The sequence below is a fragment of the Mustela lutreola genome, chromosome 6 (genome assembly GCF_030435805.1).
Source record: "Mustela lutreola isolate mMusLut2 chromosome 6, mMusLut2.pri, whole genome shotgun sequence".
Classification (NCBI taxonomy): domain Eukaryota; kingdom Metazoa; phylum Chordata; class Mammalia; order Carnivora; family Mustelidae; genus Mustela; species Mustela lutreola.
Window position 1 is genome coordinate 21,027,565 of NC_081295.1, and position 24,697 is coordinate 21,052,261.

General features: G+C 36.6%; 1 protein-coding gene across 3 annotated transcripts in view; it reads left to right on the forward strand.

The window, feature by feature from the left end:
• The window catches only part of REV3L (REV3 like, DNA directed polymerase zeta catalytic subunit), a 187,099-nt gene that overhangs the window by 120,584 nt on the left and 41,818 nt on the right, over window positions 1-24,697 (forward strand). For all 3 annotated transcript variants that reach the window (XM_059176830.1, XM_059176831.1, XM_059176832.1), the window contains exons 17-21: window positions 1,178-1,370; window positions 2,870-2,981; window positions 8,189-8,304; window positions 11,452-11,570; window positions 19,027-19,145. In XM_059176830.1, coding sequence (XP_059032813.1) covers window positions 1,178-1,370; window positions 2,870-2,981; window positions 8,189-8,304; window positions 11,452-11,570; window positions 19,027-19,145 — 659 coding nt within the window. The remainder of the gene's footprint in view (window positions 1-1,177; window positions 1,371-2,869; window positions 2,982-8,188; window positions 8,305-11,451; window positions 11,571-19,026; window positions 19,146-24,697) is intronic.

Sequence of the window (24,697 nt, forward strand, 5' to 3'; positions counted from 1 at the left end):
GATGTCCATTTTTAATTTTGATAGATATTTCTAAATTGTCCTCCAAAGAGGTCTACCAAATTCTGCGTCCATCACTAGGGGGAGCCTTGTATTTACATTTCTTCATGCAAAATAAATACCAAACACAGTCCTTCATTAAATTTGTATGATTTTAATAGTTACCAATACTGAAAGAGTAGTCTCCTCTTTTCCATTGCCACATGTATGTACATTATTGGTACAGTGATGGCTGTAATCGTGAATCCAACCTGTTTTATTTTTTACCTAAAGTTTCTACTTATTTTGTCTTGGTTTTTAAGAAGAGAACTAAAGATTACAGTTCAGAGTTTTTATAAGCATAGGAATGTAAGTACAAAAAACAAAATACTACTTTTTTGCATATATGTTAAAGAGAAAATATACATGGGCAAAAATCTATTGTGTAGTTGATGGCATATAATTCTTACAATATTTTTTCAGGGAAAACTATAATTAAAAACTTACCAGGGTGCCTGCGTGGCTCAGTGGGTTAAAGCCTCTGCCTTCGGCTCGGGTCATGATCCCAGAGTCCTGGGATGGAGCCCTGCATCGGGCGCTCTGCTCGGCAGGGAGCCAGCTTCCTCCTCTCTCTCTCACTCTCTCTCTAACTGCCTTTCTGCCTACTTGTGATCTCTGTCTGTCAAATAAATAAATAAAATCTTTAAAAACAAAACAAAAAACTTACCTAGAACAAACAGAAGTAAATTGTGGTAGTAGAGAATTAATAGGAATTTCAAAACAAAATATATCTTTCTTTTTAGTCTAAACTAGAGGCAAAACCATAGTTAACTGGGTAGAAAATACAAAGTGACAGATTTTGACTCAAATACAAACACTTGGGCTAGTCATTCTCTTTCTCAATATTTGAGAAACTTGAGAGGTACTGCATGTATTTTAGAGAAATCATTTTAAGTATATATTGTCACTGAGAAATTATATCACAACCAGTTTTTCTAAAATAAAAACATGAATAGATTCAATCTAATCTTGGAAGTAAAAATCTTTAGTCCTAATCTGTGGAGTATTAGATTGTGACTGTGTCCTTTATGGCCATTTTTTCCCATAATTTTACACATATTTCTTTTGAGTCTTAGTGAACATTTCTATCAACGTGTCTCAAAAAGTTGTCTAAAACCATCATTTTTATTTCCTTTTGTAGATACAGAATCTTACCCTAATCAGTGTGGAGTTACATGCTCGAACTAGACGAGACTTAGAACCAGATCCTGAATTTGATCCAATCTGTGCTCTGTTTTACTGCATCACCTCTGACACTCCACTACCAGATACAGACAAAACAGAACTCACAGGTGTTATAGTGATTGATAAAGACAAGACAGTCTCCAGCCAAGGTATTGTTCATTTTTATTAATTTTATACCTACCCACCCTAGGATGAACCTTTTAATGGGACAGTTTCTGTGCTAGAGATCTAAACCAAAGCAAGTATCAGGAATTCCTTTTTAAAATGTGTGCTAAAGTAGGAGTAGGAAGTATTCTGTATAGCTTTGTCCTGGATTCATTAGTCTTACTTGATTTATTGTCCAGAGTCAGAAGCACTTAATAGAAAGCTATTAATAAAATTTTCAATTAACATATCTAATTTGTTCTGAATACTATTTTATAAAATAATAATTGCTAATACTGAATTAAAATTACTATCTTTAGGTTGGGTGGACAAACTTACTTATGCGTTGCTAGTATTTTGCTGCTAATAGTTTTTTTTTCTTTTAAGAAGTTACTAGAGTAAGTTAATGGATTATAAGAGACTTTAAAGATACATTCCAATTTTGTTTATATCTCTTCCTAAATATACATATTTTTGGTTTAGACATTCTTCATAGAGTATACCACATAAAGGCATTTTATACACTATCAGGTGTTCTGCAGTTTTGAATAGTAATATGTGAATTCAGTCCACTGAGGAGGAAGTCTTAGCACAGAACAAAACCATATAGGAATTTGCAGTCTAATCAGTGGTGTGCTTGAGCTGACTTTTACCAATTCACAAGCCAGTTGTTAAATTTTTATGAATTTTTTGAACTAGTTGATGTCATATTGGTAGTTTGAAATCAGCCATGGTGGGGAGTCTTATATTATGGAAATAGGCAAGCACTGCAAATCAGGGCTTTTTTTTTTTTTTTCATTGAGAAGTAGTTATAAACTTTTTAAAAAAATGAAATGTTTTCTGAGTTCTAAACCAATGTTTCCAGAAAGCTTTGGCATGCAATGTCTTCATTAATACAGGACGATATGGTACATACTCTTTTATAACACATAGTTCCTTAAAACTCAACATACCATTTATTAAAATACTCTCTTCTAAGCAAAGCTCTTTCCGTAGGAAGAGTAAAGACAGAAGAAAAGTAATAAAATTTCTTTTGGGGGAGATGTTATTACTTGAGGCATTTGGTAAATATAGACTTTTCAAAAAAATAACTGAAAAACTGAAATTTGACTTTTCAGTTGCATATTAAACTAGAAAATCTCTAAGAAAGTTTTCAAGAGGGGCGCCTGGGTGGCTCAGTGGGTTGAGCCTCTGCCTTCAGCTCGGTTCATGATCCTGGGGTCCTGGGATCGAGCCCCACGTTAGGGCTCTCTGCTCGGCAGGGAGCCTACTTCCTCCTCTCTCTCTGCCTGCCTCTCTGCCTACTTGTGATCTCTCTTCCTCTGTCAAATAAATAAATAAAATCTTTAAAAAAAAAAAAGTTTTCAAGAAATTGAGTTAATGAAGTATTTACTTTGGGGAACACTCTTAATTTGAAGTATTTCAGTAGCATAATTTCATTAAAAAATAAGACATTATGTTACTTACACAGTTACATGTAATCAACATTTTGCTTGTTTCTTAGATATCAGATACCAGACCCCATTACTGATTAGATCTGGAATTACAGGACTAGAAGTTACATATGCACCTGATGAGAAGGCACTTTTTCAAGAAATTACAGATATAATAAAGAGGTATTGTTTTGTATTTTCTGATTTTTCTGGGTTTTGTTCAGAGTCCTTTCTTGCTATTGAGTAACATGGGCGAAGATAGGAAAAAGGAAGAGAATCCCTTCCTGGGGCCCTTAAAAGTTATCTTTGGAAAAATTTTGCCCTCACCTCCCACCACCATCACCATTTCCAGCAGGTTAGGGATGGCAAAAAGGATATTCTGTTCTCAAGATTAAAGGGTCTGTGAAAGAGATACTGGCTTAGCCTCTAAGCTTTCCCAGTTGGATTTTAGCATAATTTTTCTATGGTGGTGAAATAATGGGTACTAAATTTAAATTGTATTATTCACTAAATAAGCTTCTACCTCGGGAGCCAGCCATCCTTTCAGCACCTTTTTTTTTTGTTCCTTAAATGTTTTCTGATTTCTAAACCAAGTTTCCGAAAAGCTTTGGCATGCAATCTGTTCATAAATATAGGACTATGCGATATATACTCATTTGTAATACATGCTTCCTTAAAAATCTCTTTTGATCATTTGGTAGTTGGCCTGGATGGTTGATAGTAAAATCTTGTCAAAATTTATGAAAAGGATTTTTTTAAAACAAAAATATTTTAATTTAAAAATAAAGTAATTAAATCTTTTGCATTTTCTTAAGACTATAACTTTTGATAGCTGTGGGCCCTCTTATTAAATGCTTCACTTTTCTAGGAGCTTAATGCTTCTGCCCATTACTAGGCTTAGATTTTTAAATACCTAAAGTAGGCTAGAAAATACTCCTTGGATCTTAACGTATGGATAAAATCTGTCTGTGAGCATGTCATTACACTCGACCCTTTCTGTTCTGCTTTCTGTAGTTTGCTTTCTATAGTTGAACTTTTTCTGTTAAAACTGAGACAATATTTTGCAAGAAAGATAAACATAATATTCTACAGACTGAATGACTGATTGAATCCCGCCCAGATGGGTTAACATAAACCATTTTTAAATTTAGAAGACCAGAAAATGTTTTCAGCAAAATAAGTTAAATGTCAGGGTATCAAAAATAATATACTGGTACCCGTCACTCTAAGGAGGTAAAAAGAGGTAAGTATTTTTACTATTTATACCACTGATGATTGGATGGATTCCCATCCATTAGAGTCTTGTCATGCCTACTTTTTATCTTCTCACAGAGGTTGTCATCCAAATGTCAGTTGCTTCAGTGCTCACATTTTTATATCTGCAAGCAACTTAGCCACAAGTAAATGCAGAGTTTCAGTCAGTACTGCTTTGTGTGCCAGCACATGTCCAGTAATATCCCTGGGCTTTGTAAGCTTGTGTTTTCCTCGTATATTCCCAGCAGGCTTATCTGCCAGCATTGAGAATTTTGTCCGTCATTTACAAGTGTAGTGACTTCATGTGCATAACATGAATTATATTAGTCACTAGGAAGAATGCAGTAAACAAAACCAATTTCTGGTTCGTACTCTAAAAGATCATATGATTATTATAAAGAGAAGAAGAATGCTTAAATATCAATATTTCAATTCTGTAATGTTATTCTAAACAACTCCCGAAAAGATTATTTCATTCTTTCAGCCCATTTGTTGAGTACCTAATCAACACAGGCTTTGTTAAAAGGGTAAACTTTGGAATCAGCTAGCTCTGTAATTTTTTTTTTAAGAAAATGCTTTTATTATATGCTTCTACATCTATATTTTAAACATGTGTATCTTAATGGAAGATGTTACTTGAAGGACGGGTTTTAATTTTTATTCCAGTTAATTAACATACAGTGTTATATTAGTTTCAGGTGTACCATATAGTGATTCTGCACTTCAGTACAACACCTGGTACTCATCAGAGCAAGTGCATCCCTTAATCCGCATCATCTGTTTCACCCATCCCCCTCACCCACCTCCTCTCTGGTAACCATCAGTTTGTTCTCTATAGCTAAGAGGCTGTTTCGTGGTTTGTCTGTCTCTCTCTCTCCTCCCCCCCCACTGACCTTTTGCTTGTTTGTTTTGTTTCTTAAAGTCAACATATGAGTGAAGTCATATGGTATTTGTCTTTCTCTGACTGATTTATTTCACTTAGCATTATACCCTAGCTCCATCCATGTTGCATCTGTATTTTTGTCTTGAGCAAGTACTTATCTCTCTAAGCTTTAACTTCCTCATTTATAAAATAGGTGATAAGTATGAGTTAAATGACGGACACCTCGGTGGCTCATTCAGTTAAGTAGCCAAGTCTTGATTTCAGCTCAGATCATGATCTCAGGGTTGTGAGACTGACCCTGCCTTGGATTTTGTACTGGGCCTGGAGCCTGCTTAAGATCTCTAGCTCCCTCTCGCTCTGTCTCCTCCCCACACCACCCTCCCCCACAACAAAAAGGAAGAAAGTTAAATGAGATAATGTACGTAAAACTTTTAGCCTGGGCAATACATAAATGTTTGCTGTGAGTGTAAGGTATAGTGCTAGGTTCCAAATAAAAATTGAATAAAATATAGATGCATACTTTCAGAATTTTATTGTCTTTATTTATTCATTCTTAATATTTACATCCTCAGATGGAAAACATAAAAAGTAGTAGGAAATGATATTTAAAAAGTTAAACCAAATGCATTGTTTAGTCATTTCTCTTTCTATATTTCCTTGAACTATTAATAATTTTACATTTTTCCCAGCCTCCCTAACTTAAATATAAGCTTTGATTTCTTCCTTTTTCTCTTCCCTCCATCCATATATTACATTTTATCCATATAACCTCAGAATTATGTTTCAAGATCATTCCTTTCCCCCATCCCCACCGATTGCCACTGCCCTAGTTAGAACCCCCCATCTCTTTTGTGTCCAGATATTAATGGGTTATTTAAAGTTTTAGTTGAGAAGCAGCTTTTTTTTTCCTGCCTAAGCAAATAAATTGTTTTCATATTTCTGCTGCTGCTTGCGTTTTCTCGAGTTGTTTTTTCCTTCATCACCAGTCCCATCTACCCAACCTTGTTCTTTCCATAACTTTGAGAAACCAAATAAAGTAATAAAATTCACCAAAATTGAAGAACAAGTTACAAAGATTTTGTTATTGTGACCAAATGTTTTCACAGAAGAAATGAAATCCTTGAGATTTTGAACTTGAGGCATGGTTTCATAACTTTAAGAGTCTCTTAAGACAAAATGGCTTGTAGGTCAAAAAAAACAATACATAATAGATCTGAAAAATATTAAAGCAATACCCAATTCTTCCAAGGGAACAAAATCTATTTACTCAATTAAAAGAAGCACAGAATAACTTTTTTTTTTCATCTCTGAGCAGTAGCGATTAATAAAAGACAACTTTTTAAAAAGAAATATATTTTCAGGATGCCTGGGTGGCTCAGTTGATTAAGTGTCTGCCTTTAGCTCAGGTCATGACCCAGGGCCCTGGGGTTGAGTCCCGCATCAGGCTCCCTCTGTCTGCCGCTTTCCCTGCTTGTGTGTGCTCTCTCTCTCTCTCTCTGACAAATAAAATCTTTTTAAAAATAAATTTAAAAATTTTTTTTAAACATCAAAAAGTAAGTGTATTTAACCAACTCTATTAGTCAGGTGCCACAACACAGCAGAATAGCTTACTGGAATAATAATTCTTGCAGTGATAAGGTGTTTTATGAATCAGAGAAATTCAGATAAAGAAGTCAGAACTATCTTTATAGGATTTATCAAAGAAGGGCTCTATAACCATCTGGCATCCTCTTCACGTACCTGTGCTTAGAAATGAAAATCAACTGTGGTGTGCTGTAATTCCTATTCTGAGTTATTCTTGGTACTAAAGCAGTTGACTGCATCCGTTCTTTCTTAAGTGCATGGGAATCCTTCGAATATCCCATCCCTGATAATCCCTAGAGCCACTCGATGTAATATTTCTACCCCAGTTTCTCAAATTTAGACAATACATAGTTTTCGGGGTGATGCACTTGTCATTTAGATAACTGCCCTGAAAAGAGTTTTACCTGAATGAAAGAATTGATGAAATTGCTATCAACAAAGATATGTTAACATATTAGATGTTATGTTAGAAGACAAATGAGCAGGAAGAGTGTTGGGAGACCTCTCTTTTCTTGTGTGCCCTAGGATCTTCCTGGACTTTTTGTTTAGGTATTAGTCTACCCTTTTAGCCTCTGAGACTTAAGTATTTGCCTCATTGTTGCATAATCCCTTGATTTCTTTTCCTTCTCCATGCTCATGCCTAACCCCTGCTCTTCTAAAATTACCAGCCATGTGGCACTTTCTACCAAGAAAACACCTTTTTATAGGTTTTTTAAAAGATCCATTTGGCTGTTCTATTAAATTAATCAGTAGGTGGTCCTTAAATTAAGTGACTTTCTCAGAAATTTCAACCCAATTTGTAATTTGGAGCATTATTGTAGTTTCTAAGTTTTTGTTCTCAAATTGTGACTATGATAATTTGCTCTCTTCCTTACACAACTTTTTCACTGAGGTAAATCTTCAAGTTTATTTTCCCTTCTGCTATCACCAAATGTTCTTCTATGGTGGTCACCTGGTACTAAGAGGAGCCACAAAGAGGCTGTTTCTGGGTTGAAGGCACGTTGTTGGTTCAGTCTTAACCATTGCAACTGTGTGGCTGTCGTGAGTGCGTTTTTCTCCTCGTTTCTAATGCTTAGCTTCCCCACATTAATCTCACCCCTATTAATATTTCAGTGTTCCATTAAACTGAGTCACCTTCTCTTAAGTTTAGAGGACAAACTTGTCATTACTGAGGCCTTACTTCACATGAGGACCAAATCATTGCTAAAATTAAGTGGGAAAAGGAAGACATTTTCATTTTCTTTCTCAACATTAAAACCCTTTAAGACAGAATAGGTTAGTAGTGGCAATAAAATGATCTGGGGGGTGATCTTTTTCAAAATGGTATCCACGCATGCCTTTGTATCTCACCCTGCCCCCATGATAGTCTCAATCATATGCTCACTCTTAAAACTCAAGTGGTAATGCCTTTCTCCCGCCTGTTTTTTTTTTTTTCCTTGCACCCTAGTTTCTATCCACTTCTTTCCTAGGTCATATCAAATAAGTAGTAAAAACTATAATTACTTTACAAAAGTGCTTCAAATCAGGAACCCTAATCACCCTGTTCCTTACTGTATAGAAATTATTTAGGTACCATGTCTCCATCCGAGAAGACATAATGGGAAGAACCCATTCTTTTGAGTAAAGGTTCAAATGTGTGGTCCTTGAATAATTTTTTCATTCCTTTTAGGTACGATCCTGATATTCTGCTAGGATATGAGATTCAGATGCATTCCTGGGGTTACCTCTTACAAAGGGCTGCTGCCTTAAGTGTTGACTTATGTCAGATGATCTCTCGGGTGCCAGGTATGAAGCACTGTGAATATTTTATGGTTCAACAACAGAGCAAATTACAAAGTAAATAAAGACAAGATGTTTAAACAGTACTATTCTAATTTTTAATACTAAATTGTGTAAGTTCTAGATATAGCATAACTCCATTATGGATAAATCCAAAAATCAAGAAAAGTAAAAGAAAAAATACTCCCATCTCACTGCTATATAGGCTATTAATGTATTTGGGTTTTTTTTCCCCCTTCAGTCATTTTGCATGTGTATATTTCTCGGTTTCTTTTTATATAACTTTAATCATACGTATATCCCATTTTTGTTATGCTTCCTTCATTTTGCATCTTATAAGTATTTTTCTATATTATGAGATAGTCTTCCTCATAATCATTATGAAACACATTTCTGTGGTTGATGTACCATAATTTTATTTTGTCTGGTTCTAAATTTTATCCTTTTGGTTATAAGGAAGGAGAAGATGATATAGGGACACCAGCTATTGATTTTTATTTAGTAAGGTATCAGGCTGAAAACTTGCATGAATTTTGAAGGCTTGTTTTCCATAATCTGTTTGAAGGAGGGGAGCAATAATAACAACTTTATAAAGCACTTCTCAGAATTTTGTTTTTCTTAGTAACTACAACATTTTTTTTTTTTTAATTTTTATTTATTTATTTGACAGACAGAGATCACAAGTAGGCAGAGAGGCAGGCAGAGAGAGAGAGAGGAGGAAGCAGGCTCCCCGCTGAGCAGAGAGCCCGATGCGGGACTCGATCCCAGGACCCTGGGATCACGACCTGAGCCGAAGGCAGCGGCTTAACCCACTGAGCCACCCAGGCGCCCCGTAACTACAACATTTTTAATAACTTGGTTTTAAAGTCACAAGTCTGACTAGGACAAAAGAGTATATGCTTTGGGTTTATTGGTGAAAACTAATCAAGAGAACTCCTAGGAGAGGTTATGACTTCAGTACTATGTCTTAAGTGTAGTAACTTTAAAGGGAAAGGCTGAAACTAGAAGATTTAAGAACAGTAAATATTTTGATCCTCGCAAAAAGCTTGGAATAAAAAGGCAAAGATAATTTTAGTTTTTCATTGCACAAGTTTTTCATAGCTTCTGTGTCCCTTGAGTCCTATAATTCAATTTTTTCAACATTTCATTTGGGATAGGTTTCTGAATATTCAGGAGCAGCAACATGAGTATTCAGGTCTGTTCATTAGTTATTTTAATTAGCTTTAATAGGTAAGGTATATGACTTCAGATCAGAAAAGTGAATGAGGGGCACCTGGATGGCTCAGTTGGCTGAGTGGTGGACTCTTGATTTCAGCTCGTTATGAACTCGGGGTCCTAAAATCAAGCCCCGTGTCAGGCTCCTTGCTCAACAGGGAGTCTGCTTGAGGATTCTCTCTGTCTACCTCTGTCTCCACTCTCATGTGTGCTCTTCTAAAATAAGTTTTTTTGTTTGTTTGTTTTGTTTTTTAAGAGAAGTAAATGAAAGCTCTTGACCATTTATTTATTTATTTATCCTTAAGTAGGTTCCACAGCAGCTTGGGGTTTGAACACAACAACCCTGAGATCAAGAGTTACATGCTGTACCAGCTGAGCCAGCCCTGGCCTTCTTAGAACACTGCCAAAACCATTTTTATGAGGCAACATGGTACAATAGAGAGGGAATGGTTAGGGGGCAGTATAAAGAGTATAGAGTCTGCACAAAGATAGCCAGGGTTCAAATCCTGGCTCTCCTGCTTCCTAGCTTTGTGATGTCAAACATGTTACTTAACCTATTTATACTTCACTTTGTTCATCTGCAAAATGCGGGTGACAGTAAAACTTCTCTCATATAGCAATTGTGAAGTGCTAAGAACAGTGCCTAAGAACATAGTAAACATTATGTAAATGTTAAATGAAATAAACTTTTAAACATCATCTTTTGAAATAAAGAAAAGGGGGGGCACCTGGGTGGCTCAGTCAGTTAAGCATCTGTCTTCGGCTCAGGTCATGATCAGAGTCCTGGACCCCACATCCAGCTCTCTGCTCAGTGGGTAGCCTGCTTCTCCTTCTCCCTCTGCCTGCTGCTCCACGTGTTTGTGCCCTCTCTCACTCGCTCTCTTTCTGTCAAATAAAATCTTTAAAAAAAATAAAGAGGGATGAGTGTATGTACATGGTCTCTGGAATCAGGTAACCCTGGTTTACTGTACTGGTTCTGTTACTGTGTGACCTGAGCCAAGATAATAACATTTCTGAGTAGAATTTACTACGATGCAAAATGGAAATTATGCTAGCATTATAAAGTGGCTAGGTTAAAGTAGAATAAGAAAGTTCTTAGGACATAATAGACATTCCATATATGATAAATATATATATTATTCCAGATCCTCTAATTAATAACATTTGTATATACCGAGTGTTATATAAAAGAAACATACTTTAATTTCTATTCTAGTTAAAATCATCACCCAAGAAACTAGACTCAAAACTCTGTTTTTCATCTAGTTGTCCATACAAAGTTAGAATTTTCATTCTGAATAAGAACATCATTAATTGATGTCAAATTTTCAGAGAGTTGTTCAGGTTAAAAATGCTACCATGTTGGGGTGCCTAGGGGGCTCAGTGGGTTAAAGCCTCTGCCTTCGGCTCAGGTCATGATCTCAGGGTCCTGGGATCAAGCCCCGCATCTGGCTCTCTGCTCGGCAGGGAGCCTGTTTCCTCCTTTCTCTCTCTCTGCCTACTTGTGATCTTTCTGTCAAATAAATGAAATCTTAAAAAAAAAATGCTACCATGTTTTCCAGGAAATGACCAGTGTAAGAATAAACATATTCATCCAAACACCAAAGAAATGCTGTAGTGTTAGGTGTCATAAGAATAGCACCAGAAATTCCCAAATTTAAAGTGAAAGTGTTTATTTTTTTTAAATATGTGTTTATACACATTTTTATTATTTAAGAAATAAAATTTTCAGAGACATTCCAAAATTCTTTCATAACTTAGAGGAAAGAAAATTGTTTTAATCAAAATAGTGATTATTCCTTAAGTCTAATACAAAATAGATGATCACATTTCATCTTTAATTTTTCTTTTTAATTTTTATTCTCATTTTATTTGGCATAATTTGCTTGGAAATTTGGTTTCTGTGAGTCCTGATGCAATCTATATTCATTTCTGTAGATGACAAAATTGAGAACAGATTTGCACCTGAAAGAGATGACTATGGATCAGATACAATGAGTGAAATAAATATTGTTGGCCGAATTACACTAAATCTTTGGAGAATCATGAGAAATGAGGTAACGTACTTCATCTAAAATCTTATTGGAAATAAGAGATTAGGATGGTATAACTATCTTAGTTATTGTAGAGTATTAGTATAATCTACTTATGTAATTTGATGCTTCTTTATATGTTATTTTTGTTATACTTAAATAGAGTTACAAAACTAAATATTACATTCTAAAATGCAAAGCTACAGGACTATTTAATGTTATTGATGTGTTTTAATTTTTTCATTTTTGTCTAGATAGCAGTAGCTAGAAAAGTCTACAACTGTCTTAAAGTTTTATGTTATATTTGTCAAATGTTGTATAATTTCATTTTTGCTAGATGAATTCAACTTGGTCTTTCTGATTTATTAAGTAAGAAAAATTTAGTCTACACATAGGAAGGAATTAAGGTTATTTAAAAACTGGGTCAGACTAAGAAGGTAAATTGGAAAGACAGTACTTGGAAATAGTTAATAGCAGCTTCCAGTCAAGGCTTTGGGGGTCCAGATAAGGATCTTTGGTACTATAAATTTCAACAAATGATCATATTTGCAATCACTCAGAGAAATAATTATTTAAACAAAAATGTGAGATCATAAGATCTTAGACCATATTTGCACCCTTGATGTTGCCTGATTTCTTTTATTAAAATGTAAAAAGATACCTCCTGTAAATTGGTTTATTCTCAGATTTTGGACTTTGGATAATATCAGATAAGATGTTTATATTTAAAAGAAAGCTGTATTCTTCAGTTGCTTCCCTATTTGAAACTACTTTCTCACTATGTACTTTCTATTATACACTTATTATTCACTATGATCTTTCTTGCTCTTATAGATTTATATAAAACATTTGACTTTCTAAGCATGCCCTCTGCAGTTCTTTTGGACACCAGCACACAGTAATTCTTTCACATAAGGAATTGGGTTTCTTTATATAAAATTCAGATGTCCTGGGGCGCCTGGGTGGCTCAGTGGGTTAAAGCCTCTGCCTTCAGCTCAGGTCATGATCCCAGGGTTCTGGGATCAAGCCCCGCATCTGGCTCTCTGCTCGTTGGGGAGCCTGTTTCCTCCTTTCTCTCTGCCTGCATCTCTGCCTACTTGTGAGCTGTCTGTCCAAAAAAAAAATTCAGATGTACTTATTTTTATTTCCTCTCTATACCCCTTCACTGTCCTGCTTTACTTAAAATTACTGCTGTTCCCTCTGGACTTTGAATCCTCAGTAACAAACACAGTGCCTCGTAAATAGTACTCATGACATACTTGTTGACTGCTTAAATGAAAGAATAAATGACCCTTTGCCCAGAAGATAGTGTTTAGAGGTCTGGATATCACCTTAATCCAGGCCTTTCAAGAATTTGCCAAGTACCAAATACTTATTTATTGCTATCTCTGCTCCACAAATTTGAGCCTGGGGTTAGATCAGTTAAGGGTATAGCTGGGGGGTAGTCTGGGTGACTCAGTTAGTTAAGCATCTGCCTTTGGCTCAGGTCATGATCCCAGATGCTGGGATTGAGCCCCCCCCCCCCCCCGCATTGGGCTCCCTGCTCAGTGGGGAGTCCGCTCCTCCCTCTCCCTCTGCCCTTACCACTGCTTGTGCTCTCCCTTGCTCACTCTCTGTCTCTCTCATAATAAATAAAAATCTTGGCGGGGGGGGGGGGGGGGAAGTATAGCCAGTTCCTCTGTTTTCACAGGTAGAGAGGCAGATTATATGGTTGCAGATGTTGGTAGGTAGGTGGATATGTTGATGAGAGTTTGTCAAAGTTCTCTTCTGACTTCTTCAGTTTTCTCAGTAAAAAAAGGAGTCAGAGTTCTCAACTGAGAATAAGCATAGTAGAGGGACTTTTTGTTATCTAGGAGAATTCAGGAGTGGTTAATTAAGAAAATATAGTATAAAAGCTAGGTAGCATGGACGGCCCACTTGAGATTTGCATCAGAAAATTAAAGCGATAACCTGCCAGCTCTGTTCAAATTCACAAATGTAAGTTATAGATGGTTAGATTCAACTACAACTCGCAAAGGGTTATAGCTTTGTGAAAAAATAATTAATTGATTAGCTAGTTAATCACAGAGCAGGAGAGAGGCACAGAAAGAAATGGTATGTGCAAGGTTGTGATTGCAGTTGTGCAATTTGAGCTAGATAAGGAGCAGAGGGAGGCTGGAGTACTAGATGGGAGATGGTGGTCAGAGAATAGGATGCCTGAGATTATGGACGGGGTAATTATTGGTGGTGGTAGAACTTGGAGTAAGATCATGGGAGTGGGTGGCTGAGGTGGACGGAGGCAGTGACATGTGAATTTGCCTTAGACCTAGCTCTGGTGGCAGCATGGAAGAGGACAAATTTAAAGATAGGAAACCCATGAGAAGATTATTGGGGTAACTCAAGTGAAAGTTGGCAGTCGTATAAGGATTCAAAAAACAATTTAGAGGATAAATGATGTACAGTACGATGAAGAGGAAAAGGTGTCAAGAATAATTATCAGGGTTCTGGCCTCAATGATTTAAGATCCCAGTTAGGTGGGAAAAAAAGGGCATGAGCTATCAGTCAGGTAACCAGGTGAAGATAGCAAAGTCCCAAATATGTAAATGGGAAATGTAAATAGGAATGTTAACAGGGGAATGCCTGGTGGCTCAGTTGTTAAGCTGCTGCCATCTGCTCAGGTCCTGCAGGATCAAGCCCAGAGTCCATCGACCTGCTTAGCAGGAAGTTGGCTTCTCCCTCTGTCCCTCCCCCTGCTTGTGCTTCCTCTCACTTTCTCTCAAATAAATAAAATCTTAAAAAAAAAAAAAATGTAAAAAGGAAAGTCCCAAATATGAAGTAAAGGTGTAGATTAGAGATAGAAGTTACATGAGAGTTGATGAACTGACCAAGAAGGGAATGGAGAGAGTGATCAGGATTGAGCCAAAAGACATTTTTGTGAATGAAAACATTTTGAGGTATAGACAGAAAATCAGATCCTAAGAAGCAGTCTAAAACGAAGAACCAGAAGAGAACACTCCCAGCAGAGCCACTAGAAAAGTCAGGTGTTTTCCACACAAGCATGTAAGCCTCCCATTACCTCAGTCTGGCAACATCAGAATCTGTTTCTAATGTTCCCTATTACAATTTTAGTTTTTCAATAAGCATGTCAGATGCTTTTAAATAAGACAACGTGATGGACAATGAAGATTATATGGAAGTAGAATAACGTACCCATTATTTGTATACTCCCATTTGTATGTTGTTTATCATTTATAAGGCACTTTTACAGACTTGGTCACCTTTAAATTTTGATACAAACTTGCAACATAAATAAGACAACAAAAATAGTGAGGTACTATTCCAAATAAAGAAAACTGACGCTCACAGAGATTAGTGACATGTTGAAAGCCTCATTAGCTAGTAAGGGGTTAAGACTCAGACTCATTGTAGGCATGCTGTCTGTCTTCAGAGAGCTTAGTGTATATTTCATTTTAAATATAAATATGTATAAAATAAATATATATATTAAGCTCTCTGAGGACAGTCTTCCAGTGTCCTAGAAATTTCTTTTTTTTTTTTTTTTAAGATTTTATCTACTTATTTGACAGAGAGCATAAGCAGGGGGAGTGGCAGGGAGAGGGAGAAGCAGGTCCCCACTGAGTAGGGACCCCAGTTCGGGGCTCTATCCCAGGACCCTGGAATCATGACCTGAGCTGAAGGCAGTTGTTTAACTAACTGAACCACCCAGGCTCCGTATCCTAGAAATTTTTTGTATCTTCATATGGGTGGTGGTTACATGGTTGTATATATACATAAAAATTCATGAATTCTTCACCTAAAATTGTTGTCCATTTCTTTATATGAAGTATGGGTCAATCAAAAAAAATTTTTAACTGAAGACTCAGGTAATGAGGAACAACTGAGGGAATAAGGTGATAGAGGATATAGGGCACAGGTACTTATGATCTCTTTCCATTTTTCTTTTATCTTTATTTTCTCTGTTCCCCTGTGCTAATTCTGACCGCCTCTCCTAGTTCTGAGTAAGTTTATTTCTGAAGTGATTAACTATTGTGTTTTGCACATTGACTACAGCTGTGAATGGAAGTGTAACTATACCTCTATCAGACCATTCCTTTATCAATAAATAAATGTACAAGCATTGTAACACTTTCTTTATATCAATTCTGACTTTGATCTACATAGTACATTTATATAATGTTTGACTTATTTAGATTTCCCCTGGAAACAAGTAACTCCTACTACTTATTTCTGGATCCATACTTCAACTTCTAGAGTAAATAACTCTCTAAAGATTGGAACATTCTCAAGATAGATCTTCTTTTTTTTTTTTTTTTTTTTTTTTTTTTAAGATTTTATTTATTTATTTATTTGACAGAGGGAGATTACAAGTAGACAGAGAGGCAGGCAGATAGAGAGAGGAGGAAGCAGGCTCCCTGCTGAGCAGAGAGCCTGATGCGGGACTCGATCCCAGGACCCTGGGATCATGACCTGAGCGGAAGGCAGGGGCTTAACCCACTGAGCCACCCAGGCGCCCTAAAGATAGATCTTCCTAATTTTAGAGTTCATGTTTTGCTTCTTTAGTTTTACTTAAAGCTAGGATTGTAGCTAAGTGTATTAATGCTCCTGTGACACCAAGAAGACTCAGAGTAGAGTGACTCAAATAGGTATTGTAAGATTATAATACTTGTTTAGTTTTAATTCAATTTGTGATATTGTTCTGTTTAAAATAAAATCAACCCAGAACATAGATATGCCATCTGTCTCAGATATTGGGAACCAATTTCTTAAGATTTTAAGTTTAATTTGAGTTATAAAATCTGCTAATTAATCCTTATAGGTCAACTTACGTGGCAAGCTTCAAAATTTTTCCTAATGAGAGAGCTATAGGACAAGAAAGTGACCTTTTCTGTAGCAATTTTTTTTGATTGCTTATGTTAATGGAGACATATCCAACAAAAGTTTAGATTTGGTCTAAAGTGATATACTCTGTGTTAGGTAATCTTGTAACTACCAGAGATCAGATGTTTGGCTTCATTTTCTGTAACACTAAATGAGAATTAAAACAACAATAAAAATAACAACCAAATGAAAATATTCATTAGCAGGTAGAAGAGTCACTCAAATATGGGGATTTAATAATAAAATGAGTCATTTTTGAGAGAAGTACTCCAGGCCAGTAATGATTATTGGAAAAAATGGTGACTTACTTCCAAGATAATGGGTTAATACCTGCTTTGTACTGGTGATTCTAGAATAGGCTTGTCCCAAAGTTTGAAACTCTTGTGTATGCATGTGTGTGTGCTTGCAAGTGCTAATTGCAGTGCTGTCGTTCTGGAGGTTGATAGAAATTGTAGATAGAGTAAGACCAGTTTGGATCATACACAGATTAGTCTTTAAAATTCAGTCCCTGTTTTATACCTGCTGGATTGCAGAAGTGGAAAAGAAAATATTTTAAAATTATAATATACAAATGTGAAGTGCTATTTAATTGTTCCTCCCAAGTTGTCCCACAAATGAGGACTGCAGATTCCTCATTCCATTTTCCATTGAAAATGCCTGCCATTGTCTAGATTGTTTGTGTCCCATAGGTGTTTCTGAGATAGTATTTAGGTAAAGTATGTTTTATGAATTTGGACCCCCTTTTTTTCTTTTAAAGATTTTTATTTATTTGACAGAGAGAGCTATCACAAGTAGGCAGAGAGGCAGGCAGAGAGAGAGGGGGCAAACAGGCTCTTCGCTGAGCAGAGAGCCCGATGTGGGACTCGATCCCAGGACCCTGAGATCATGACCTGAGGCAAAGGCAGAGGCTTAACCCACTGAACCACCCAGGTGCCCCGGACCCATTTTAGTATTCTTTTCCCATTAACATACTTTTTCCTATATATTTTTTAAAAGATTTATTTATTTGGGAGAGCATGTACAGGTGGGGAGGAGCAGTAGGAGAGAATCTTTAAGCAGACCCCTTGCTGAGCATGGAGCCTGTGGCAGAGCTCAGGCTTACAACCCATGAGATCACAACCTGAGCTGAAACCAAGAGTCCGACACTTAACAGACTGTGCCAGTCAGGTGCCCCTTTTTCCTACATATTCTGAGGATGAAGAAACATTTCTGCCATTTCCTTTTAATCTTTTGCTTTGGGAATGAAATTAAGTATCTGTAATGTCCACGTATTGGGTCTTAACACCAATGTAATTCTTGGAAGCAGGATGAATGCCTGACCTTAACTAGATAACTCTTGAATCTGTGGAATTCTGTTAATTAGCATGTCTTCATGGACCAAAAAGTGAGTATGGAAAGAACAGAAAATTAACTTGCTTTTTTTTTTGTTTTGTTTTGGTTTGGGTTTTTTGATTTGGGGAGGTTTTTGGCATGGCAATCAAGATTTTTTGAACTACTAATGCTAAGCTCTACAAAATTGCACCACTTTAGTTAAGGCTTTTAGTCTACATTTGGCCACATCAAAGTAGTTGTAACATTAGATTGCTCAATTTAAATACTGCGGCTCCCTATTGGATAGACCCACAATCTTCACACCCAGTTAATGCATACAAAGCAACAAGATACTGCTAAGTAAAGCAGCAGTAGTTACTGCAGTTTAGGCCTTGTGACCAATTACACATGATTAAAATTACTTCCCACATTAATGTCCACAGTACTCATCCACCATTTAACATCTCAACCAAAACATTACAAGTGCAACAGTCACTAATAGGCAAAAAATACTAAACCTGTATATGGATTTAATACACTTATGCGTGAGCAAGCAAGGGATTCACAGTCCCTTTCACAGTGAGAATACAGCTGTAGAAGCCTGAAAATTATTTGCAAAAGTTGTTAAATTGTTAAAATGTTTGAAAATATATGCTTCTTGTTGTAGACCCCCACTGCACACACAACTATAAACATTGTTCTCTATGTAAACAAAAAAGAAAAGATTTGAAAAGTCTGGACATTTCCTTCCCTGCAGATATTAAAGGCAATGTCTTCAAGACATTATACTGAAAAGACTGTCATATTGTAAAAATGCTTCTGTCAGGGGTGCCTGGTTGGCTTAGTCAGAAGAGTATGCGACTCTTGATCCCAGGGTCAAGTTCAAGCCCCACACACTGGATGTAAAAATTACTTAAAAAAATAAATAAACTTTTTAAAAGTTTTTTTTAAATGCTTCTGTCAGTATTTGTATTGGCATAGAGTATTTAAAAAAGTGATAAAAACTGAGATCTCCTAAGTATGTCATGACCAAGTTGAACTCATCTGGTCTGATTGTTTCCAATTAAATATTAGCTTACTTTGAGTATTTCCACCTAGAAGACTATATATACATAGTTTTCAATTATTTATGATTCACTTGTAACAAATCATTTTTACAGGTAGCTTTCATATCTACCGTGAAAAGTTTGAAGTAATATTACAGATCTTTTAGAACAAAATTTGCACATAATTACAAACATTATTATAATGAAGTCTTGGTTTTGTTGGGTTTTTTTGTGTTTTTTTTTAGGTGGCTCTAACTAACTATACCTTTGAAAATGTGAGCTTTCATGTTCTTCATCAGCGTTTTCCCCTCTTTACCTTTCGAGTGTTATCCGATTGGTTTGATAACAAGACAGATCTGTACAGGTAATGTTTTATAACTCTGAAGAGGATAATATCCCTGTTAAAATGAGTATTATTAGAGTATAACTTAACATACAGTAAAATGCACACATTTAAATTGTATTATGCCACGACTTTACAAAAGGTATACACCCCGTAACCGCCACCCCAGGATAGATAGTCAACCTACCGTCCCTGAAGCATCCAGGTAAGTACTAATTGAATTTCTATTACTACAGATCAGTTTTGCCAGTTCTAGAACTTCATATAAATAGAATTATTTACAATCTACCTATTTTTCTCTGGGTTCCTTCAAGAAGGCATAATAATTTTTGAGATTCAGCCATGTTGTTGCATAAGCCAGTAACTTGTTCATTTTTATTACTAAGTGATATCCAGTTGTATGAATATACCACAATATATTTATCCGATCACCTGTTGATGGACAATTGGGTTGTTTCTCATTTGAGGCTGTTATGAATAAAACTGCATGCAAGCCTGTATGTGAATACACATTTTCATTTCTCTAGAAGTAGAATTGCAGGGTCACATGGTTAGTATGTTTAATATTTTAAGAAACTGCTTAATTGTTTCCTTTGGCAGTTCTGCTGCTAGTTGGCTGGCAATAAATTCTCTCAGCCTTTATTTATCTGAAAATGTCTTTATCACATCCTTATATTTGAAGGGTATTTTCAGTGTCTAATTCTGGGGTTGAGATTTTTTTTTCTTCCACCATTTTAAAGATTTCACTCCCTTTTCTTCTGGCCTCCATTTCTAATGAGAAATCAATAGTCATTCTCCTCGTTTTTCCAGTGTATGCAGTACATTTTTTTCAAAGTCAGACTTCATGAATAGCTGACTGCTACTGTTCCTGTGTGTAAGATTTATAGTGGAGGCAGGGGCATTACTCAGCTCTCCTGATCCGGAGTCAGTCTTTAGAGGTTCCTATTCTCCTGGGGCTTGGGGATGAGGCTTTCTCAACAGTCCTGGACTTCTCACAGAGCAGTGGACCTCTGCTTTGTACAATTCCTTCCTCATCAGCGCAGTTTCCTTGCTTGGAATCTATGATGGAAAAGTTCCCTGCCTCTTTCCCAGTGGTAGACAGCTGTTGCTTGTTACTTAGTACAAGACCCACAGTTGGAACAGGGGAGCTTGCCTGCCCTTCCTTCAGGTGCAGTTTTTGCAACTACCCCTTTCCCAGCAGCAGACATATTTTGCATCTTTTCTTTCCCCAGAGATAGTGGATCTTTGCTTAAATCCTGAGGATTAGAGTTTCCTGCCAGGCTGCAGCAGCTCAAGGCTTTGCTTCACAGGAGAGAAAAGTCAGAGAAAGATGCAGGATTTCATTCCTTTGTGCCCTGCCCAGCCCCGAGGCTTGGAGGGGGGGCCCATGGAAAAATACTCCTCTGGTATCTGGGGTTCCCAGCGATTATAAACTGTCATGTTGGCCCATCCCTGACCTTTAAGAATTTATTAGCATTAATGGTTTCACTCTTAAGTGCTTTTATGGTGCTGCCTGTGCTGCCAGTGTTTTGCCAAAGATGAAGTAAGTTACGTGTCCTGTCTGTCTTTAGATGTATTTGTCACCCTGTAAATTTTAATTCACCTGGTTCTCTTGTAACCTCAACTTTCTGATGGCCTTAAGAAAACATGGTTTTGTAGATTATTGAGCTCTTTATAATTGGAGTGATATCCTTCTGCAGCTTTCTTTATCTGAAGCAGAATTCTGTGATTTTTTTTTTTTTTAAAGATTTTATTTATTTATTTGACAGAGAGAGATCACAAGTAGGCAGAGAGGCAGGCAGAGAGAGAGGAGGAAGCAGGCTCCCTGCTGAGCAGAGAGCCCGATGCGGGACTCGATCCCAGGACCCTGAGATCATGACCTGAGCCGAAGGCAGCGGCTTAACCCACTGAGCCACCCAGGCGCCCCACTGTGATTTTTTTTTTATTCCTGGTTGCTTTCAAGGTTTTTCTCTTTACCTTTACTTTTCAGTAATTTCACTATGATATTCATAAATGTGGATTTTTAAGAATTTATATAACTTTCTTGGTGTTTGCTGTGCTTCATGGATTTTTAAATTGATGTTTTTCATCAAATTTAGGAAATTTTTGGCTATTTAAATATTTTTTTCGGACCCCCACTTACTTTTTTCTAAGACTCCAAATTACATGTGTATTAAACTATTTGACAGTGTCCCACAGATCTTTGAGGCTCTGTGCATTTTTCTTCAGTGTTTTCTCTAACCACCTATCTTTAGATTCACTAACTTCCTTCTGTCATCACCAATCTGCTGTTAAGGCCAGCCAATACATTTTATATTTCAGTTTTTGTATTTTTAGTTCCCAGGTTCTCATTTGGTTCTTTCTTTTTATAGTTTCCATATTTTGTTGCCCTGTCTATTTGCACATTAAGACTATATTTCTTTTAATCTTTTAAATATTTTTTTCCTTAGATTCCTGAACATATCTATAGTAGTTACTAAATTCAACATCTGGCTATCTCGGTATTAGTTTCTGTTTAACTGCTTTTTTTCTTAACTGGGTCATATTTTTTTAAAACATTTTTTAAATTTAAATTCAATAATTAACATAATTTATTGCTGGTTTCAGAGGTACAGGCCTATGGTTCATCAGTCTTATGGGTTATATTTTTTGTTTATTTCTTTGCATGATTATATAATGGCTGTTGTTGATATTTTCTTGTACACATTCTGGATTTTTGTTATCTTCCTGTGAAGCGTGTTTATTTTTGTTCAAGTTGGTAATTCAGTTATTGGCCAATCACCTTGAACTTACGTAAACCTGGTTTTTATGCTTTGTTAAGGTGATTCTCTGGTAAGCCCAAGTGTTTTCTACGCCCCTCAAACTTGGCAGGATTCAGTCTCCAAACCGTTTCATTTGCATATTGTTAGTGCTTGGTTTTAGGTTTGTCTGGAGTAGGCCTTTATCTAGGGCAAAGGCCTCCTAAGGCATGGTTTTTCTGGACTCCCAGGTAGATGCCCACCTTATTAGTAAAGGGATAATGAGGTCCCTCCTCTCTAGTGTTGCTGGGCCTCCAACCTGAGCACTGCCTGAATAGTTTTGTTCCAAACCCAAGCTCACAGTGGCTGCTCCTTAGTAAGCATCACTTGGTTTCATCTTCCTCATTTTCAGCACAGCCCTGAGCCAGTTACTCACAGGAAACCCCCACCTGTATTTCTGACTGCTAACCTTTGCTGCTTGCACAGACACTCAGTCCCTCAGTTTCTAGCTATGAACTGCCTGAACTCTGATCTTTGCCTCCTCAGCTTAGCAAGACAAACTACTTAAATTCTAGCATAATTAGAATTATCTCTACATGGGCTGGGGTTCTCTAGCACAGTCTTCCATTGCCTGTCGTTCTTTGCCCAGTTTATCAAAGCAGGAAAGCTAGTCCAGTGCCATTTATTCCATCATTGTCAGAAGTGAAAATCCCCACCCCCACTTTTCTTTAAGTTGAAGGTAAAACAGGAGTAATAAGCTTAGAAAATAGCTATATATAAAAAAAAAAGTCCTGAAATTAATATGTCCAGAGTTTGAAATGAATGAAGTTCTGCTCTTTGAATTGTAAGGCCACATGATGGTGAGGATGGAAATATAGCCTCAAAAACAATTTGAAATATTTGGGCAAACTGCTTTCTGAGTATGTCATCTCTGATCTCTTCTGAAGAATCTAAAGGAAGTGAAGTGTGAAGTCACAGAAAGCACTAAGCTTATGATCAAAGACTTACAGAAATAGAAGTTTAGAAGTTATCAATAAATAAAATGAAGCTTTTATTTATTTTTTAAAGATTTCTTTATTAGAGGGGCACCTGGGTGGCTCAGTGGGTTGAGCCACTGCCTTCAGCTCAGGTCGTGATCTCAGGGTCCTGGGATCAGGCCCCACATCGGGCTCCTTGCTCAGTGGGGAGCCTGCTTCTCTCTCTGCCTCTGACTGCCTCTCTGCCTGCTTGTGATCTCTGTCTCTCTCTCTGTCAAATATAAAAATAAATAAAATCTTTAAAAAAAGAAAAGATTAATTTATTAGAGAGAGAGAGTGTGTGCGTGCACGAGCGGGGTAATGAACAGAGGGTGAGAGAGAATCTCAAGCTGACTCCCCATTGAGCGTGGAGCCCGATGCAGGCTTGATCTCATGACCGGAGATCATGACCTGAGCCGAAACCAAGAATCAGATGCTCAACCCGCTGAACCACGCAGGCATCCCAAACTCAAACTTTTAATAATAGTATTAAGCTTAACATTGAAAGCTACATTTGGTGGTTTATTTATGAGCCCTAAAATGCATTAAATGCATATTTTGCTACCTCTAATTAGGCATTATCTAGGATAAGTAATTGCTTTTGCGAGGTGAAATAGAGAGCTGGACCTAACATACTACATAAAGGACTTGAACTAGTTATTAGACCATTTATGTTAGATGGCTTGTTTTACGTGGAGAGATTTTTCTTTGGAGACACTTTGGAAGATCACACAATTTTATTTTTAAATTTAAGTGAATTATTTGCATTTGCTAAAAAAATAATAATTTGCACTTTCTTTCTATAGTGTTTTAAGTAAATAGGCACATTTTTTATAAATTGCCTCGGAAATTAAAGGAATTTGCAAGAGTCAAGAATTTCTTGTATTAAATCTGTTTGTAAAGTATGAGGGAGCCCTGATTATTATCATTTTGTTTTTGTAAATTCACATTTGGGCTCCTGAAAGCCCTTGATTTATATAAATGAGTTAAGTTCTCAGAGTTATGTTGTTAGAATGTATTTTTCCATACCATGTTTAGATTCCTCAGCCAGCTTATAAAACCTTCCTAATCTCTAATATTCATGATCTAGGGAACTCATAGTAGCATTCTTATTTTATCTGCTTTCCAAGCAATAGTTTGGAATACTATGCCAGTTTCTGAGGTAGGAGCTATATGTCAGTAACAGAAGGTTATGTTGCTCAAGAAGATAATATTCAGAATTTTTTTCTTCATTTCCTGGATGTAGAACCAATCCAAAGAAAAAAGTTCAGAGTAACTGAGTTTTTACTTAGACTTCTTAATTCTTTTTGTCACTTTCTTCTTACATGCCCTATCCCAGAAAATACCCTGTGCCCTCAAGATGCTCTAAGTTCATCCATTCATCACCTACCCAGGCCTATCATGAGTAGCTTATACTTTATATTTCCCTCCCTCTTCCCCAAATAAAAACTTGTGTTTGGGTGCCTGGGTGGCTCAATCAGTTAAGCGTCTGCCTTTGGCTTAGGTCATGATCTGAGGGTCCTGGGATGGAGTCCCACATCAGGCTCTCTGCTCACAGGGGAGTCCGCTTCTCCCTCAACTTACCCTCCCCCCACCCCCCCGCTGCTTGTGACCGCTCCCTCTTTCACTCTCTCGCTCTCAAATAAATAAAATATTTAACAAATAGGTAAAAATAAAAACTTGTATTTGCTTATTATACTTGAGTTTCCCAAAGTATTAGGAGAATGGCGGCATAATTCTTTTTTTTTTTTTTTTTTAATTAAGATTATTTATTTATTTATTTGACAGACAGAGATCACAAGTAGGCAGAGAGGCAGAC